Source organism: Erpetoichthys calabaricus, chromosome 13 (genome assembly GCF_900747795.2).
Source record: "Erpetoichthys calabaricus chromosome 13, fErpCal1.3, whole genome shotgun sequence".
Taxonomy (NCBI): Eukaryota; Metazoa; Chordata; class Cladistia; order Polypteriformes; family Polypteridae; genus Erpetoichthys; species Erpetoichthys calabaricus.
Genome location: NC_041406.2, coordinates 143,626,945 through 143,647,292, shown reverse-complemented (window position 1 = coordinate 143,647,292; position 20,348 = coordinate 143,626,945). Strand labels below are relative to the sequence as shown.

The window sequence follows — 20,348 nt, the reverse complement described above, 5'->3', positions numbered from 1 at the left end:
TGATTACATTTTGCGTGCAATCTTCAGTTTTCTTTTGGTATTCGACTATTTGCATATTCCCTTTTTGATTGGAGGGTGGCACGGTGGCGCAGTGGTAGTGCTGCTGCCTCATTTAGGAGACCTGGGTTCACTTCCCGGGTCCTCCCTGCGTGGAGTTTACATGTTCTCTCTGTGTCTGCGTGGTTTTCCTCCCACAGTCCAAAGACATGCAGGTTAGGTGGATTGGCAATTCTAAATTGGCCCCTGTGTGTGCTTGGTGTGTGGGTGTGTTTGTGTGTGTCCTGCGGTGGGTTGGCACCCTGCCTGGGATTGGTTCCTGCCTTGTGCCCTGTGTTGGTTGGGATTGGCTCCAGCAGACCCCTGTGTTCAGATTCAGCGGCTTGAAAATGGATGGATGGATGAATTTTTGATTGCCGTTTCTTTCTTTGGACACTCTGGTCTTGACCTATGGATCATTTTCTGGACTACGTGTTTATTCTTTAAAAACCTTAACTGCCTTTTTCCAGTTAGCACGGTGAGGGGGTACCCACTGCCTTAGTGTCGTAGGTACCCTCGCTTTGTGCTCAGATAGGTTTGTAGAGTCCATTTCCATGTAGCGTGCCCCTTGACATTCGATGGATTTGTAACTCAATTTCCGGCTCTTTAACAGTAGCCACCTCTGCTCAGTGCCAGTCTGGTGCCAGCTCGGCCGCTCAATATCCAGATTACTAACCGAAGGTTGTAAACTGGATATGGACACAGGGCGCTGGGTGCATCGAGGCGCACGCGCACTGCCACGAGCCCGCCACAGAGAAAACAACAACGAAAGGATTCAGCGCATATGTGAATCACATTACAGTATTACAGTACGGAATCCCCAGACGGCCAAACTACATGGCGTAAACCGGCCACAGAGCAAAAAAATCGCGCAGGGCGCATCGAGGCACACGTGCACTACCGCACTGCAATGAGCCGGCCACAGAGCGAAAAAATAAAACCCCACCACAGAGCAAAAAAATAAAAATGAGCCCACCACAGAGCACACGAGCTCCCAAGCGCACTGACACACTGCAACGAGTCCGCCACAGAGCAAAAAAATAAACGAGAGGATTCGAAGGTTGTATTACAGTACGGAAATCCCAGAGGTCCACACTACACAGCATATTTGAATCACATTACAGTATTACAGTAATACATTATTAACAGTCCAGCCACAGAAAACACAAACGCCACCAGATGGAAAGAAACAATACACGAGCGCTCCGTACTAGACTTGCTCTAATCCACTGTGCCAGTAATGTTGATCACATGACGGTCACAGACTCTAACCCAGCGGCTTCCCAGACTCAGTGGTTGGCACACGAACACCACAACCTGTAAACTGAACTTGCTGTGCTCCACTCTGCCAGCAGTCGGTGTCAGCAAAGGCAATGGAATCACGTCTCCACAGAATGACACCGCTTTAGTACAGATATGCTTATGTAATTAAGTGACATTTCCCCTGACGCACCCACCCTCCATGATATGTCATCCATCCAGATATCGGACGGAACAGAAACTGATTGCCATTCTTGGATTTCCGATTTGCTGGCGAATCGTGGGCTTACTGGTATAAACCTAATACGCTACCATTTACACACAGATCATTTTTTGTTTGTATCTGAGCAGATAATATCGGACACAGTTACAGTAGAGGATACTTACTTTCATAGTGGATTTTAAACCCGCTGTTTGAACGGCTGTTGTCCGTGGTGAACAGCAAGTAAAGGGAGTTGCTGCTGCTGAACAAGAACTGGGGGACTTGTGTGCCATTGTAGGAGCCAACTAACGGAGACAGCAGGTTTGGTCCATCATGGATTTCCAAAACGTCGTAATTCAATTCAGTCTGGAATCTGCAACAAGAGAGGGAATACGACGATTACCAGACAGAACGTTATTTCAAATAAACCAGACACACTTTCAGACCACCGCAGCTCAAACTATTCAGTAGCAATGAGTAAAACGGAGAAGTTTCGATGCATGTACAGTTTCCCCAAACGTTTTCACAAGCAATTTCACAATTACAAAGTACAAAACTCACTAAAGTGTTTCTTGGGTGTCTTAATGGGTTATCGTTGAGGGGAAAACAAGGAATACTGCACCCTAAAGTTTTGTTCACACTTCTTGTTTACCTGTGTTCATTTCTGGTAATCCATACTGGTAAAATTAATTCAGTTTAAGCCTGTTAAAAAATGTGATGTGCTGCGTTATTTTCCAAATTTAAGATACACTAAAATGTACCATCGTGCACACTGGTGGGTTTTCTCCACAGAGAAAACTCCACACACGGAAAGTCACCACTTACCTTATCGTAGTTGAGGATGTACACACTTCCAGTGGTAGAGATCTAAATATTACACGACGGACAGACACATCAGAAATTACTACATGTTAACTCCTGCCAGTGGAGAGCTGCAGTCACAGTAGTCCATACATGACAAGATGGAAGCCAGGATGACCAGTTGTTGTCAGATATGATCTGATCTTGTGGACATGGTGCAGAGCAAATCTGCAAAACCTGAGAGACCACCATGAAAGACAGCTGGTCATTAATCAGCACACCAAGGAGGTGGCGTTTGATAGCAAGAGTGAGTCGAGCTGAACGGAGATGGGCATCTGAACATACCGACAAGCTGGGGTATCAAGAAGATCCATCTTTGCCAGGTTCAGCTGCATCCAGGCTGCAGTATCAGAGAGATATGCATATATCCCAGTCCACTGGAGGGAATGCATCACTGACACTGACATGAGAAACCATGGGACTGGATGATGGAACCTAATGAGGAGGTGACAAGGAGAGCTATTGAAAAGAGTGGAGAAGTTTAAATATGTGGGATCAGTGAGCCCAAGATGGAGAATCACATGCAAAGATAGAGTGCAGAGCGGATGGAAGAATTGGAAGAAGGTTTCAGAAGTATGGTGTGATCACAGAATTAAGGCGAAGGTTAAAGGTGAGGTTTTTAAGACTGTGGTAGGACCAGCGATGATTATGGAGATGAGATATGGACAGTAAGAAGAATTTACATGTGTCAGAAATGAAAATGCGGAGATGGATGTGTGGAGTTACAAACAAGGACAGAATAAGAAATGAGACCATCAGAGGAACAACAAGAAAGTGCAAGAACACAGGCTGAAGTGGTATGGACACGTGATGAGAAGAGGCAATGAATATGGGGACAAAGGACTGATGGGAGTGGAAGTCCAGGAGAAGAGAAAGTGAGGGAGGCCAGAGTGGAGGTGGTTGGATAAAATGAAAGAAGGGTCTGACTGGGGAGGAGGAGTAGGAGAAGGACGACCAGGTACACAAGAAGAAGAAGAAGAAGAAGCAAAGAATGTGCTTGTAAGTTTCATTTTTTATTGGCCTTTGTAATTTATAGATGCAGTCACCTACGGGCTCATCATAGAAACAATCAACAAGACTCAAAAAGTAAACGCCTAACTTTAAAAGACTGCAATCGGATTTGGTTTCTGTGAAGACCCTCAGTTCCCTGAATCGCTGTAAATCATTTACTATACCTATGCACTCCCAGGCCAGTGTTTTATTATTTATTGGGTTTTTCCCCGATGATAGAAGAATAATTAGAGTTGCCGCGTCTCTCTCTCTCTCTCTGCCCAGACAACGCCAGTATATTCACACATTTATTTACTGGGGGTCAGCGCCGAGCTCCGTGCCGTTCGGATTGCTATTTTCTATCCTCTGCTTTGTAGTTTAACCCAAAGCCCTTCCTAAGAGGGGATTCATTATTTAATTTCACCAAATTTACAATCGTACTTGTGTGAATTGAGCAAATATCAAATCAACTGTTTGTTCTGATTGAAAGAAAACCCCTCAAATGCACAGCTAATCGACCTTTAAAGAAACAAAATAGCTTTAAAAAATCACTTGTGTGTGTGAGAGCGATGTCTTCTCACAAAAGCAGAGTGAAGGTTAATGGTTCTTCTCCCACCATACAGTTAATCTTGTGAAGTCAATTGAAAGTGACAGTGCAATGAGCGCCGCATAATTATTAATATTAATGTTTTTAAAGCTAAAAATAATATTTTGCAGCTGTCTATTTTTTCCTTTGTCTTTTATTAAGGTGGCATATCATTCAAGAGGCTGGAAATGCAAATATTATGCTATAGAAATGCGAATGTGGTGGAGGCGTTTCATGACCCCCTCGGTGTGGACATACTGATGAATACATCAGAGCATCTGCAGCGGCCGTGAGACTCCCGTCACAGCATAACATCCTGGAGCTTCTCTTTAGTCTCGGGGGGGGTCTGCCACTCACCGCTCTGCTGTTCTGTTTCTCTGCTTGGTATCTGCTATACTGCCCACCAAACAGACCTCCATGAGGCTTAGAGCATTGCCTTCAATTTGCCAGAACAAGTAAACTTCTAGAATCTTGTAGAAGCCCCCAGTGTTCAGGTTGAGGTCAGGGTTAGGGTTAGACAACCCGAGACATTGACAGACATAACCAGGGAAGGACTGGGCAATGAGGTCACGTAACGGCAAGGTGGGCGCAAAAGTGGTTTTCGTTCAAAGTGCAGTGCAATGCAGTCTTCTTAATAAATAATCCATAAAAAAAAAAAACGGTGAGTCTGTGGAGGTTAAAAGTCCAATAAATACTCAATAAATAATCCAAGAATAAAAATGAGGTTAAGATCGCTGGCAGGAATTGACTGTTAAAAGTGATAAAGAAACATGGTGCTTCCTTCTCAACCACACTTCTGCTGACTGAACAAGGTCTGCTTGACCCGCAGAGACGTCCGCCAGCAAGCACCGCCAGCCCTGATCTCCGACTCATGTCCCTCACCGCAAACCCTGCACCTCAGCCCTGCAGTCGGCCCCCTAAGAGTTGCTCCTGGATACTCACTCAGCCCCGTAAGCGCTCCCCACAAGGCGTCATTCCCGACTGCTTGCTTTCTTCTCTGCCATACCAGCTCAGCCGCGATCCTGCCTCGCTTATTAAGCCTCCCACCTCCTTCTTCCTTTCATTTGCTTTACTTTTTCCTTTGCTCTGTTTCTTTCTCGGTCCTATTTTTATTCTTATGCAGGCACAGGTGGCTAAGCTGCAAACCCCAGAGTGCTAATGAGGATAGCGGCTGAAGCGCGTGTGTCTGCACGTGAATGTATAAACGGTGCGTACACACAAAAATGTTGCGTATGCCCGTTTCCACGCTCACATCGAGATGTTTAAAACCTAAACTTGGCGTAAAGCTGCACACATTTTCACACCAGCTCAGACCCTGGCATAGCAAGTTCTCCACTCGGTTTTGCAAACTGGCGGCACTCCGCGTCAAAGCAGTGCTACCGTTCCAGTGTGATTTCCCTTTCTTTTTTAAGTCAGATCCCTGATGCGGCTTTATCAAATACACTGAAATTAACTGCATAGTGTTTATTAGTTTAATGCATCTGATTGTAATTAACCTGCAATAATATAATGGTCCACAGAATAGCCACACTATTCTAAATATCATAGCAGCTTTAGTGTTGTTACTCTCACTGCATCTTCTTCTTCTTTCAGCTGCTCACGTTAGGTGGTGCCACAGCGGATCATCTTTTTTCCATGTTACTCTCATTGCACCACTCAGAGTATTTATATCACTGTATCTAAGATACAGATGGTGGGCTATGACTCGCCTTTTCACGGCGACTTTGATATCTGACAACTTGTGCGACTTTGTGAACTTGAGCTTTCGAATTTTTCCGACACACTGTCACTCATCAATCAACTTTCTTTTGTTGTTTATATCACTGTTTAAACCAACAAATAGTACGTTCATCTTTGCCTCCACTTGGTATTTGCTGAAATTCTTCTATTTTACCCCGGTGCTTTTGCCATTGCCTTTTCAAAGAACGCTGAGCTTAAGGGCTATTTATATTGATTTGCATATTCAAAGAGGCATAATTCTGAGAGGAGTTTGGGGAGTGGCAGCAGGTAGATGCACGTGCATTACTTTTCATGCTGACAAGAATTTATGGAGCAGAAGAACATAGAAGTTGGCGTACGCACAGATTTATGCATCTGGATTTTCTTGTGCGTACAAACATTTCCGCTTTTGTCCGTACGCCATGTTTTAGTGTGAATTCTACGCACAGCATTATGCATGAGGCCCCTGGTGTGTTGCAGCCGTCCCAACCCCGACACAGACAGGCAGAGACACTCGTTTATTTACAAGCGGGGAAGCACTTTTCCCACAGCAGCACGGTACAATTCACCAATACACAGTTCCATTGATTCTCCTTTCCGCCTCCAGTCAAGCTTTGTCCCTCTTCCTCCCGACTCTGGCTCTCCAAATGGAGTGAGGCAGCTCCTCTTATGTCACTCCTGGGAGTGCTCCAGGTGGCTCATCAGGGTTAACTGGAATCAGCCCAAGGTAGGGGTCAATAGCTCACCCTGGAACCCAACAGGGCTGTGCCAAACTCTCTGTATGCCCTGCGGGAATCCGTGGTGCCACAGCCACCCAGGAGGGCTGCCCTTGTAGTAGTAGTAGTGCCTTGTGGATGCTCTCTCTCTCTCTCTCTCCCCCCCATCCTACATTACAGTTGGCGTCCCGGCCAGGTAACAGCTGTGGCCATCTGTCACAAGGGGGGAGCAATTTTAAGATTAAGGGCTCCCTTTGTAGCAGTAACAGGATTTGAATCAGCAACCTTCCAGGTTGTTTGCTGCCACTCTGCCCGTATTCTGTTATTCGATTTAAAGTTGCAACTTTACTGCGGCGTGATTAGCCTAATTTCTGTGTAATGCAGCACTCAGTGAGGAAAACACAGCAAAAATACACACAAATACACACAGCAGAATTAGAGCCATTCTAACACAAACAAATGTCCCCAGAATTTTATTTTCAAGGCTACAAATAGCGACAGCACACACAACAGTTTCTTTCTTAAAGATTCTTCCTCAAATCAATATGTCTCCTACATTTTCTCCTACATGATACATTTACACCTAAGGCCAAGTGCAATGATTTACTTAAAGTGGTCCATTTTAAATAATGTTGTCATTTTTATTTTGATTTTCTTTCAAACAAACTGAAATATCCACCAGCAAGCTAGCTGTGTCTATAATGTCTGCACACTATGGTACAAGTTCTTCGGTGTTTCTCCTCTTGATGGGCTCAATAAGATACGAGTTTACTCGTACCTCATGTCCCAAGTGTTAAACAACAATCGGGATGAAGCGATGAGGCAGACTGATTAAGAACGCGACGTGGCAAAGAGAAAAAGAAGAGTGGTGACATCTGCTGAAAGTGAAGCAAAGTGCAGAAGCCACTTACTGTATGTGATAGGAAGAAGAAGGAGGAGGAGGATGACCCCTACATCGGCTACTCAGCAGGGTTGTATCTGTCTAGCACGCGATTGTCACACATTTACTTGCAAACCACTAAGTTTAATCAAAGGCTTATGATGTGATGCAAGATGATGAAGCAAACAATGTGGCTGCCAGCAACCCCGGAAAAATGATTAGGGTTTGTGTCTTTCTTAAGTTAAACTGATCCAGAAAGTGACGTGACAGAGAGAACAATAAGAACAGTGACATCTGCTGAGTGTGAAGCAAATCACAGAAGCCAATTACGTGATAGGAAGAAGAAGAAGTATGAGAGTTCCTTCATCCACTGTGTACAGCCTGAGGTCTGGAGCATTGATCTTGGGTGGACTGAAGGTCCTCATATTTTCTAGCATATGTTAAATTTGTGGAAATCTTACAGGAACATCCCATCAATCCTCACAAGTCAAGTTTCAATACAACAGCACACGACTGATACCATAGTAGTAGCTTTTAAATTTGATGTAATAAAGACACACAGCAGATCAATGAACATCAACAAACTGAATATGAGTAATTAAAAAAAAACAAGACCTGTCAAAGCTTATCTTGATGGATCTTCCTGCTTCTGCTTCGATGACCCATTCACAGTTTAGCGAGTCTTTATAATAGCCAGGCCATCCCGGAGAGAGGATCACACCACTGGGGGCAGAAAAATGACCTCCACAAGGCGCTGTGGGAAACAGATTGCAGACAGAACTTTAGGACATGATCATTTCTGAGCATATAAGCACACGTACATTCATTAGGTGCCTGTGAACTTTTGCAACAATGTAACTAAAGTCTAGAAGCTGGAGGCATATAAATACAAAGTGGCGACTTTTTCTTTTAAATGTACTAGGGGGCTCCAACCGGGTTTGGTTTACCGGATATACAATTTAAAGAGATTGTTATTTTCATGGGAATTGTTACATATGCATTATTTTCACTTTATACATTTTGTAAAAACAATACTTGTCCTTTATTTCCGGCCCCGGGTGTGGTTACATCTATTTGTCGCAGGATGTATAACGCTGCTCGCGTTGTGAAGGTGGAGTGGCTGAATGCACGCTAAGGAGATGCCGTTCATTCAGCTGCTGCTGGTGAGTTGCATGTTCCGTTTGTTGTGCTTCACGTCGATCATTTAAAAGCCGGTACAGCAGCTGTCCTTTCGCCACTTTGTGTTGTGAAGGGAGGGAGGGCGGAACGCACGCTAAGGAGAAGCTTTCAGATCATCTGCTGGCTTGCTGCTGCTGGCGAGCTGCGTGTTCTGCTTTTCGTTGTTTTAAGAGCTGGGAGTGCATGATGTCCGACTACCAAAAGCATTCCAACAGCTGCTAGGTTGTCTCGCAGGACGTCAGATTGTCTTCCAAGAAGATCACGGCTCGTCTCCCTAGTCTCCCTCCCAAGATTTTTTTTTTTTTATAATAGAGAGACAGCAGTTAACAAATATTATAGCTACACTGGACAAATTACTAATCAGAAACACTGGAAACAGCAAGTTAGAAATCATCATAACTCAAGTCGATATTTTTAAAATATTATATAAGAAGAAGAAATGATCAGCTATTTCAGCATTTCTCAACCTTTAAGTATTTGTGACCCGAGTTTTCGTAACAGTTTTAATCGCGCCCCCCCCTAATGTTTTTTTGAAAGGAGCCCACTAATACCAATTTGTTCTTTTTTAATTAATGACATATCATAGATGCATATTTTATTATACCTGCTTAACTTTTATCAACATTTATCTAACTCTATATTTATTTTTCTAGTATCAGAATGTAGTTTAAGTTCATATTTTTTGGTTTCATTAGATGGATTTTTTCATATTTTTGATTCTTGTTTTCTTTTTTTCACATCTTTGAGCCCCCCCAGGGGGGCCCGCCTCACAGTTTGAGAACCACTGAGCTATTTGGAGCCTAAAGCCTATTGTTCTTAAAGCATTTCTTAATTTCTGTTCTTAGGGCTGTAGCCAGTAGGGGGTCTCACTGCCCCAACACAGTCCCGGGTTCAAATAAAGGATTGGTTTATTAAATTCAATACCTTCACAAGTAAGCACAATCAACATACCACAACCCCAGATGACACACACAGTAGCCCTTTCCCTTCCTTCTGCTCCTCCAGGTGAGTGTCGCCCTCTGCCTCCCGGATGTGGTCGAGCGGATTCTTTTATGCCTGACCTGAGTATCCACCATATTGCATCCAGGAAGCACTTCTGGGTCAGCCATTAAAATAAAGACATCCTCCCTATTCCAGCGCCCACTGGTGGCCCCACTGGAAGTACAGCTCTCATGTCACCCTGCAGGTGTGCATCTGGGAGATCCACCTATTGAAATGCTGCCATCTAGTGTTCTCGGGAAAGAATTGTTCTGGATAGACAATCTCCCTCTTGTTCATCCATTATGGCCTCCCGAACTGGAAAGGCACCAGCAACCAACTCGGCCTTCCACTTTATTCTATTTGGGCAAGGGAGCATCCTAAGTCCTGGTCAGGATGCCAGTCCACCCACCCTGGCATCTACAGGGCTTCTAACCTGTACTTGTGAAGGTTGTCCTAATCCATAATAATTAATAATGTTTGCTAATGGCTTATTAATGGAAGTTATGGTAAAGTATTGCCCAGTTTGCTCCTGTTACCCAAACCGGCCTGGTACCACCATGAAGGTTAAATAACCAACGCCTAGTGAGTTAGAGCAAGTGCCATTAATCCCACATTACCTTTTCTCAACATCTTTGCTTTTTTTATTGTTATTCTAAATTAAGATAGGCTGCATTACTGAACAAAGCTCTAAAAGCATTAACGGCAAACATGTAATATGATATTCTTCCCTGGAGACTGTCATACGATTTCTCAAATTGCTGTCCCTTTAGGCGAACGGTAGCTTTTTAAAGTCAAGCAGTCTATTAGAGTCGCATTATAAATGAAGCATTGAATCAACAAGATTCATGAATAATGGCTGACTCTTCCAACTGTTACCTGCAGTGCGATTCGGTAGTGGAGGTCAAAGAGGGGCTAACAAATACAGCCCACCGTATCGAGAACATTCGGCACAGTGTTTATTTCTTGGCTGGCAGCGCTCGTCTGCTTTGTCAGCCTTGCGTTTCTTTGGAAAGTGAGCCTTACGGTAGTTAAAGTGCGGCCCACCGCTTGAGTGACTGCAGAATACGCCTCGATTAAAGATCCAGATGTCGAAACGTCTGCAGAACAGACAAGCCATTACAGTAACGAGCTCCAGGTAGGCAGTTCGGTGTCTGATTGTTACCAGCAGATCTTTGAGAACTTTGGGTCAAGTGAGCCGAGTTAAAGTCTTAACGTTACGATTGTTCACGTCAAAATCAGATAAGTGCTGATTAAGCGCTCCTATTACACGAGCACCGGCGGCGATTACGTCGATTTTGGGGCTGAAGGGCTACGTGTAAACATTACAGCAATCACTTCATTGTTTTCAACGATGTCAAAAGCACAGTGGCTTCAAAATCCATTGAAGAACAAGAATCCACAAAGAACGGCTATTATTTCATTCGATAAAGAATAAGAAAGGATATCATTTTGGACCAAAGTTATTTGGCTTTAAAACAAATTGAGAGCAAACCGTATTTAAATTATAAAATGAAATGACTGTTGTTTGAAGAACATTCTCTACAGCAGCTCGAAAAGAGAAGTACAGCCCATGCTGGAATGAAAAAGCTCTCGTGCCATCATGGATACTTTGACAAGCTGTTGGCATTTTTTGCTTTGGTCGCTCTGACCAGTCAAGAGGATTTGTCCCAACGCTCAAGAGAAAGGGGCACACTTAGTCAGATTTCCATGCGTTCCAGAATGCCTAGTAGGTCACTAGTTGTCAGGAAGAATGCGATTGGCTACTCTGCTTATGGGACTTTGTCTCACCAAATGATCAGTGGAATCTTTTGGAGGCTGTGAATATGAAAGGTCTCAAGAAGTTTTACAACACCAATCCTGGTTTTCTCCGTGTGGTGGGGATGGCAAAGTTGCTGAAATCAGTGCCTCAGCTCTCCGTCACTCATGAACACCACCCTGAGATACCTCAACCCCTCCACTCGGGGCAGATGTTCTCCTCTCTCCTGCAGAGAGCAATCCACTCTTTCCTGAGACAGACTCCTTCCCTTCGCTGTTCATGCTACATCATCTCACTGTAAAGTATATAAAGAAAGAGACTCACCTTCACATCTTGGTATAGGCCCACTCCACATTACTTTTCCATCTTCGATAACACAAGTGATAGTTTCTGTTCCTTGGGTTTTAATAAATCCTTCTTCACAAATAACAGACACGGAGCTTCCCAATTGAAAACTGTCCCCAAAACGCCGGGCATTGATTGGGATTCCGGGGTCCGGACATTCATTGTGTCCAAATGCTAGAAGAAAGCAACACACGTTTCTTTCATTAGAATGATGGCAACATGGAAATGCGACTGTTCAGTTTAAAAGACTCTGCTTGGGTTTATGTAATTTTAAGTGTACCTGACATGGAGAGGCAATGGGTGAACAAAATTAGGAGGTCAAGGCACTGGATAAATGAGTGAGAAATAGATAAGGAGGTGAAGAGAGGTTTAGAGAAAGGCACTATATACCATAAAATAGACGTGAAAGGCACTATATTAAATGATAGATAGATAGATAGATAGATAGATAGATAGATAGATAGATAGATAGATAGATAGATAGATAGATAGATAGATAGATAGATAGATAGATAGATAGATAGATAGATAGATAGCGTAGTTGGCAGGATTAGATAGATAGATAGCGTAGTTGGCAGGATTAGATAGATAGATAGCATAGTTGGTAGGATTAGATAGATTGATAGCATAGTTGGTAGGATTAGATAGATAGATAGCGTAGTTGGCAGGATTAGATAGATAGATAGCATAGTTGGCAGGATTAGATAGATAGATAGCATAGTTGGTAGGATTAGATAGATTGATAGCATAGTTGGTAGGATTAGATAGATAGATAGCGTAGTTGGCAGGATTAGATAGATAGATAGCATAGTTGGTAGGATTAGATAGATTGATAGCATAGTTGGTAGGATTAGATAGATAGATAGATAGATAGATAGATAGATAGATAGATAGATAGATAGATAGATAGATAGATAGATAGATAGATAGATAGATAGATAGATAGATAGCGTAGTTGGCAGGATTAGATAGATAGATAGCGTAGTTGGCAGGATTAGATAGATAGATAGCATAGTTGGTAGGATTAGATAGATTGATAGCATAGTTGGTAGGATTAGATAGATAGATAGCGTAGTTGGCAGGATTAGATAGATAGATAGCATAGTTGGTAGGATTAGATAGATTGATAGCATAGTTGGTAGGATTAGATAGATAGATAGATAGATAGATAGATAGATAGATAGATAGATAGATAGATAGATAGATAGATAGATAGATAGATAGATAGATAGATAGATAGATAGATATAAACTTGACAATATTTATTACCCAAAGCCTTAAATGATGACACTTGAGTTATACGAAATGACATTTTAATGGCGTCCACTTCTAATGTTGACAAGCCGTTAATGGCAGCGTTCAGCACATGTTGCAGTTTGTATTCACACTTTTCTTAATGAATTACAGCCGATCAGGAATGAAAGCTGATACTTGTGTGCATTGTGATTTGAACGTTAACAAGTCTCTTTGCCAAAGGCATTTGAAGCCCGAGGCCAATGGTTTTGTGACGTCTCTTCCCATATTCAAAAAGTTCAGAAGCAGAAGCTGCCAACATGTATCAATATGCTGAAGGTTCTTCATATTCACAGTTCTTATTATAAACAGCACGGAGAGCCGGTAGCAGATTCTTAGACAAGGGAGATTTTGTGAGTAGAGCCGGACAGGAGGTGCCAACCGTGTTTAGAGTCACAGACCTTTTTCCAACATTCAGATCGAAGTTATCTTTGTCTCTTTAGTTCTCAAGCTGACTACAATTCCAAATTTCTGTTCTTCATGAATAAAATCCTATTATTATAGAACAACAGTGTGGTAGCAAGTGTCTGGAATTTAGTCGTCTCTGAAAGCCGCACAGTAAATGCATTCCTTCCTATAACCGGCGAGGGTAAAGCTTTAGTTGAAGTATCTGTTAGCTTTTAGCAGTCACCAGGAAGATGTTTTGAGTCTTTTTACTTTTAATGCTATTTTATTATTGTAAACAGCATACTTGATAAACTGCGTCGAGTCTGTTAACAGTGTGACCAGTTTAGGCGGCCTGATGTTCAATGACATCCTTAGAGTCGTTTAATTGTTAATTATCGCGTTTCATGAATTAATAAACATACAGTGTTTGTGTCTAACTCATTATCAGGCTTACTAATATTTTAATTATAACCTTTAGCAATTCTAACAAATTAATTAATAAATGATTAGCTTTCTTCATTTTCCCATCTATTGTATCTACACTTATTAAATCATGCACACTTATTTCCTGGAGGCTACACAATGTAACATAACCTTTTTTTTAAATTTAGAATTTGCTTCCTTATTATCAATTAAACATGAAAAATATGAGGATTATATGAAACACAACTGGCTCTTCTCCAGTCCCTACTGGCTAATCCGAGTCTGAGGTTCAAGTGTTCAGGCGTGGGTGAGATGCCCCGGTACGCCTCCACAGTGCCCGTGCGTTCAGACAGGCGCTGTTGTTACATGTCTACCAGTTCATATTTCATATTTTCTATTTATACTTTTTTATATCTTTTTCTGTTTAATTTAAAGTGCTTTTTATATGTGCATAGTAATTATGTATATTCATAATATCTGAATTTTGTTTCCATGTGGAAGTTTGTGTTCTGCTGTGTTCAATGTGTTTTGTGGGTGGTTCCCCAAGAGGCGGGGCCACCTGGTCATCTCCATCTAGGACCCGCCCCCCATTTAAAGGCTGCAGAGACGGACAGTTCAATGGGATCCGCCTTTAAAGCCTGGTGTTGGCGAGTGCGCGCTGTGCTTTGCTATTACTTAATTGGAATGGCTGGATCACGACTTTCTGTACTCCGTTTTTAACCATTCTTCTGAAATGTGCTCTGGGACATTCTTTGCTACTGGATTGCCTATTTTAGCCAAGTCCATTTGGTGCATTTTTGAGTTCTTGTTTTACAAGAGTATTTTTGGGAGAAAAAAAAACCCTTTAATTTATAAAGATTCTTTGTTTAAATAATGAGCCAAAGATTTACAGTCACCCTTCCACTTACAGAGCTTTATATATATATTATATATATATATATATATATATATATATATATATATATATATATATATATATATATATTTCAGACTTTACTAGTTGTGTTGCCAGCTTTCCGTTATTGAGGCCTATGCCAGGCTGAAGCCAGCGGGTGGTCTTGGCGTCTGGTTGAAGTTAAGGGTGCCTCTGCTGTTCAGACCAGGTGCTTTTCTGGCCTGCTTCCCAGCTTCTTTTTGGAGGCCCCACCATGATATCCCTGAAGCAATCTCTCCAGATCAGGACAGTTGTAGATTTTAATTTAATTGAATAAATTGGACATTTTTGCTCATCGGTATATACTCAGTAACTCATAACGTATTGTGGCAGACAGCCGGCAGCTTATCCCGGCCGGGACACCCCTGAAGTAGAAGGATGGGGGAAAGCAGCTTTTTCAGGACACTGCCTCCCCCAAAACACTAGATGGCACCTCCCGTGGAGTGTAGCGGTGCCCCGGATTCCCACAGGGCATCCTGGGACTTGGAGTCCGGTTTCTCAGCCCTGTTGGGTACTGTGGGTGCCGCCAGGGGGAGCTATGAAAGAACCTGGGGAGTCATGCTTCCCTTACAGCCCGGACGTGCTTGGAAGTCACGAAGATGGAAGCCCCACAGTACTTCCGGGCTGATTAAAGACTTGAGATTCTCCATCTGACCCGGGAGTGTTGGCAAGTCAGGTGGGAGGAAGAGCAGGAGCACTTCCAGGTCAAGAACTATATAAAGAACTGGTGGAGACCCAGCAAGTGAGCTGGAGTTGGGAGGAGTGTGACAGAACTTGCTGGGAGGTGTGGAGGAGAATTTAGTGATGTACTGTGTTCATTTATTGCTGTTTATGGTGGTAGAGGTGCTTTGGGGCACAACACAAAGAAGAAGAAAGGAAATAAATATCTTCTTGGTGATTTTATCCCGTGTCCTGTGTACTGTGTTGAGAAAAAGGTGGGCAACAGTGCCACCTAGTGTCCATTTACTTACAGTATATACCTGTGGATAAGTTCTCCCGCTGATAAGTCAGAACTTGATTTTACCGTCTAATTTCCAGTATTTTAGAATGTCAGTCATATAAGTTGAATGTGGAAAACTCACACTATTGGTCCCAAGAGATTACGATATGCAAACGCCCACCTGAGAGAATAACCACGGAGCACACAGCTTTTTATTTCTATGTATTGTGCCTACGTGACTACACAGTAAGACCCGAACTATTTCGAAGCGACGTTTGCACTGTTTTGTGTTTTTTGTATCTCTCACCCTTATATACTTTTAGCGTAAGAGCGTCCCTTCCTTATCTACGATGGAGCGTTCGATAAGAAAATATGAAGCTGGTTTTAAATTGAACGTCGTTCAAGTGGTGAAAGAAATTGATAGCTGCACTGCTGCAACAAAAATTCAATGTGTCTGAGAAACTGGTGCGAGATTGGAGGAGGCAAGAAGATGTAAAAAAAAAAAAATAATAATAATTTAAGCGTCGTATCAACTTCCTTTTGTTGTTTATATCACTGTTTAAACCAACAAATAGTGCGTTTTTCTTTGCCTCCACTTGGTATTCGCTGAAATTCTTCTATTTCCCCCCAGTGCTTTTGCCATTGCCTTTTCACAGAACACTGAGCTTAAGGGCTATTAATATTGATTTGCATATTTAAAGAGGCGTAATTGTGGGAGGAGTCGGGGTGGGACGGCAGGCGCCTGCACGTGCGTTACTTTTCACGCTGACTGGAATTTGTGGAGCGGAAGAACGTGGAAGTTGGTGAACGCACAGATTTATGCATCTGGGTTTTTTTGTGCGTACGCCATGTTTTAGTGTGCATTCTACGCACGGCATTATGCATGAGGCCCCTTGTGTCTGCTTGTGTCGCGTTTGGGCGGCTGGAGTGCCCCCTGCAGGCCACAACATCTAAAGGACGCTGACAGAATGAGGAAAAAAAAGATTCTCTGGTCTGATAACAAAAATTAACCCTTAAACCGCCTCATACTTGGGGGGTTAATGCACCCCTGGACACCAAATGCTTTTTTGCTGCAGTTTTTAAGTAAACGTCACAATTTACCAAGAAAAAGTTTTTTTTCATGTAACGAGCATCACAATTACTGCAACACTGATCATTTTACACACTGCCAATGAACTGTAACAACTATAAAAAAAACTACTGCAACAATCTCTTATGATATGTAGAAGGTGCGACTGACGTCATTGATGAAATTCAGTAAATCACCGAGCCAACGGCACTTGAACTGGCCGCACACAGAGGCCAGCGCTGACGCTCGCAGGCTAGTGTAGTGCAGCAGCTCAATCCCAGGCTGACAGTGAGGGGGCGCCAGTGGTCACAAGCTGGCTGCTCAACGAATGGACGGCACGGACTGATCAGCTGGCAAATTGCACTGGGAAGCAACTATAGCCAGTTACTGCAGTTTAAGGGTTAAGTCCCTGGGCAGAACTCTATGCCTGGTGAAGACCCATCACCTGCCTAATAGCATGAACCATGGTGGTGGCAGCAGAATGCTATCGAGGGGCTTCTCAGCAGTAGAGACTGGTCAGAAGTGTGGGAAGGGTGAAGAAAACCAAGTACACAGAGGTCCTTGATGACAGCCTGCTCCGGAGTGTGTGCCACATCACATCTAGCCAACACAACACCAGAGTGGCTTCAGGAGAAGTCTTTGAGAGCTTTAAGAGTGCATCGAGATGAAATAAAAGATAACCACTTACTACTATACGTGATGTTAAATCCTCGTCCGGACATGGAATGATCCGCTTGAAACTCTAAGCGCAGTATGTGACTATTACTCGTAAGATGAGAAGGCACTTCGGCTCCAGTGAAGGTGCCCAGCACTGAAGAATCGGGCATCTCCCCGTCTTTCACAGCAAGAAAGTCAAACTGAGATTCCAAGTCAAAGTCATTAAAAGCAAGATGAATACGACTGCCAGGTTCGGAGATAATCAGCCAGACGCAATTCAGATTGTTGCCGTAACCTTCTGGGTAATCCGGTGAGAGAACCGTTCCCATGGGTGCAGTAAAATTAGACAAACAGGGAACTGTGGGGGAAAAAAAATAAGAAGAGAGAAAACATTAGTCAGGTGCGGGACGCCCCTTTTGAAGAGTGAGGGAGGTACAGTCATAGTCTGAACTGCTTCATTTGGTCAAAAGCACCAAAGTCGTTGGAGCACACCTGGCAGCTGCCCTTACTTGGTCAATGAACACCACCTCTGTGCCCAAGTGCCAACACTTCCTTTGGCAGCTGAAGAAGGCGAGCCTATTCTCTCTCCTCATATTCTACAGGGACCACCGTCGGGAGCGTCTGGACCAGCTGCATCACAGCCTGGGCTGGTAACTGCAGTGTCTCTGACCAGAACGTCCAACAACGTGGAGCGCACGCAGCAGAAAAGATCATCAGGACCCTTCGGCCCTCCATTAAAGACATTTCTATAAAGCATTGTGAAGGAGCACTGCCACCCCTCCAATGGTATAGAACCATCCAAACCGGTTCTGTCAGGTTCTGCAAATCCCTTGGGGGGTCTGGACTTTGAACTCTGTGCTACCCCCCGGCCATCAGACCTGCCTCTAGTTGTTTATTTATATGCAGTACATTTGCATTTATTATTAATTATTATTATTATTTTCTTTATTACTATTTCAAATAATTACTATTTATTCACTTCCCTGTCATATATTTATAGTCCAGTCCAGTTCTTTACCCATCTTGCACTTATACATAAACACAGGACATGTTGCACTGTGGTGGTCCTGATATTTTATTCCACTGTATGCCGCAATACGATGTATGGATGGGATGACAATAAAGCCACGTGACATAACTTGGCTTATTATAAAGTTTTATTACCTATCTGGTGACATTTAATGATGTACCTATTGGAATCTACTTGAACTATTCTGTTAGTTTTTATACTGGTCCTGTGGAACGTGATTTCTTGCCACTGTATGCTGCAATTGGGTGTACGGATGGGATGACATTAAAGCCACTTGACATGACAAATGGAGGGAGAGACTGCAACCCCACAAATTACAACCCACGACTGGGTCTTCACTGACCATGAATTTAGAAAAGTTGCTTTTTGTTGCTCAACTCACTTTACAAAGGATGGTAATGACATTTTTTCATTGGATTTATAGGGTCCAACAAGCACCACCTAATTTCCAGGTACAGACCACTGCATATGAGGTTAGAAACCAAGATTTCTGGAATTTCAGATTGACACGCGTCTTTATATAAGCAGCAAAATGACCTTTCAGCAGATTATCACAATTAAAGCACAGGCGTTCGACCAGCTCTGAGCCGTGTCCAGGCCTTTTCAATTCTGTTTTCGTGGCCTCCTCAGTGTGTCATTTCTCCAACTTCAGTGTCACCTGTGAATTCCACAAGTTTACTAACTACACTGAAACTGATGTCATTAATTTGAGGGAGCAAACGTAGTGGACAAAGGAGAGACCCCTGAGGGACCCCACTGATGTTTGCAGTATCTAAACTCAAAAATCCATGATCTTAACACACATATCCAAGGAAGGTACTCAGGGCAGCTGGAGCCAAGTTCAGAAGTCATAGGGTGTCAGGCAGGAAAAATCAGTGGTGTCATTAGGAGGGCATCAAAGGCTTCAGGAACTGATCTATTGTGCCAAGCCTCTGATCATTTTGTACGAGAATCATATCGTTAAGCCCCTGATCTTTTTATCTATCCTACTTGATCCACCCACCCACTCATTAAACTTTGCACAACTTTAAAGTGGACACCTCATCCCTGCTCTTTTTTTATCCAAGTAAGCGGAGTAATCCAAAAGTCAGAGAGGCGGCTAAGACTAAGACCTCTGCAAAACCTAATGTCACATCTGGGGACAGTCCCCAGACAAGGTGCCACTTCATCTCAGTGTGAAACACAAGCACAACAGGACCAATTTAACAATGCTACTCTACCTAACCTACATGTCCTTGGACTTAGGGAAGAAATGGGGGCACCCAGTGGAAACCTACGCAGAATTAGATAGATAGATAGATAGATAGATAGATAGATAGATAGATAGATAGATAGATAGATAGATAGATAGATAGATAGATAGATAGATAGATAGATAGATAGATAGATAGATAGATAGATAGGATAGTTGGCAAGATTAGATGGATAGATAGCGTAGTTGGCAGGATAGATAGACTGACTTAGCGTAGTTGGCAAGATTAGATAGATAGATAGACTTAGCGTAGTTGGCAAGATTAGATAGATAGATAGACAGCATAGTTGGCAAGATTAGATGGGTAGATAGCGTAGTTGGCAGGATAGATAGACTGACTTAGCGTAGTTGGCAAGATTAGATAGATAGCGTAGTTGGCAGGATAGATAGATTAGATTTAGCATAGTTGGCAGGATAGATAGACTGACAGCGTAGTTGGCAAGATTAGATAGATAGATAGTGTAGTTGGCAGGATAGATAGATTAGATTTAGCATAGTTGGCAGGATAGATAGACAGCATAGTTGGCAAGATTAGATAAATAGATAGACTTAGCGTAGTTGGCAGGATAGATAGATAGACAGCGTAGTTGGCAAGATTAAATAGATAGATAGATAGATAGATAGATAGATAGATAGATAGATAGATAGATAGATAGATAGATAGATAGATAGATAGATAGATAGATAGATAGATAGATAGATAGATAGATAGATAGATAGATAGATAGATAGATAGACAGCATAGTTGGCAAGATTAGATGGACAGATAGCGTAGTTGGCAGGATAGATAGATTAGATAGATAGATAGATAGATAGATAGATACTTTATTAATCCCGATGGGAAATTGATTA

General features: G+C 42.7%; 1 protein-coding gene across 2 annotated transcripts in view; it reads right to left on the bottom strand.

Annotated features, from left to right (window-relative positions):
- The window catches only part of csmd3b (CUB and Sushi multiple domains 3b), a 1,253,873-nt gene that overhangs the window by 318,013 nt on the left and 915,512 nt on the right, over positions 1-20,348 (bottom strand). For both annotated transcript variants that reach the window (XM_051936007.1, XM_051936008.1), the window contains exons 14-17: positions 17,246-17,572; positions 11,491-11,685; positions 7,866-8,004; positions 1,684-1,871 (exon numbers count right to left, since the gene is read on the bottom strand). In XM_051936007.1, the coding sequence (XP_051791967.1) occupies positions 1,684-1,871; positions 7,866-8,004; positions 11,491-11,685; positions 17,246-17,572 (849 nt within the window). The remainder of the gene's footprint in view (positions 1-1,683; positions 1,872-7,865; positions 8,005-11,490; positions 11,686-17,245; positions 17,573-20,348) is intronic.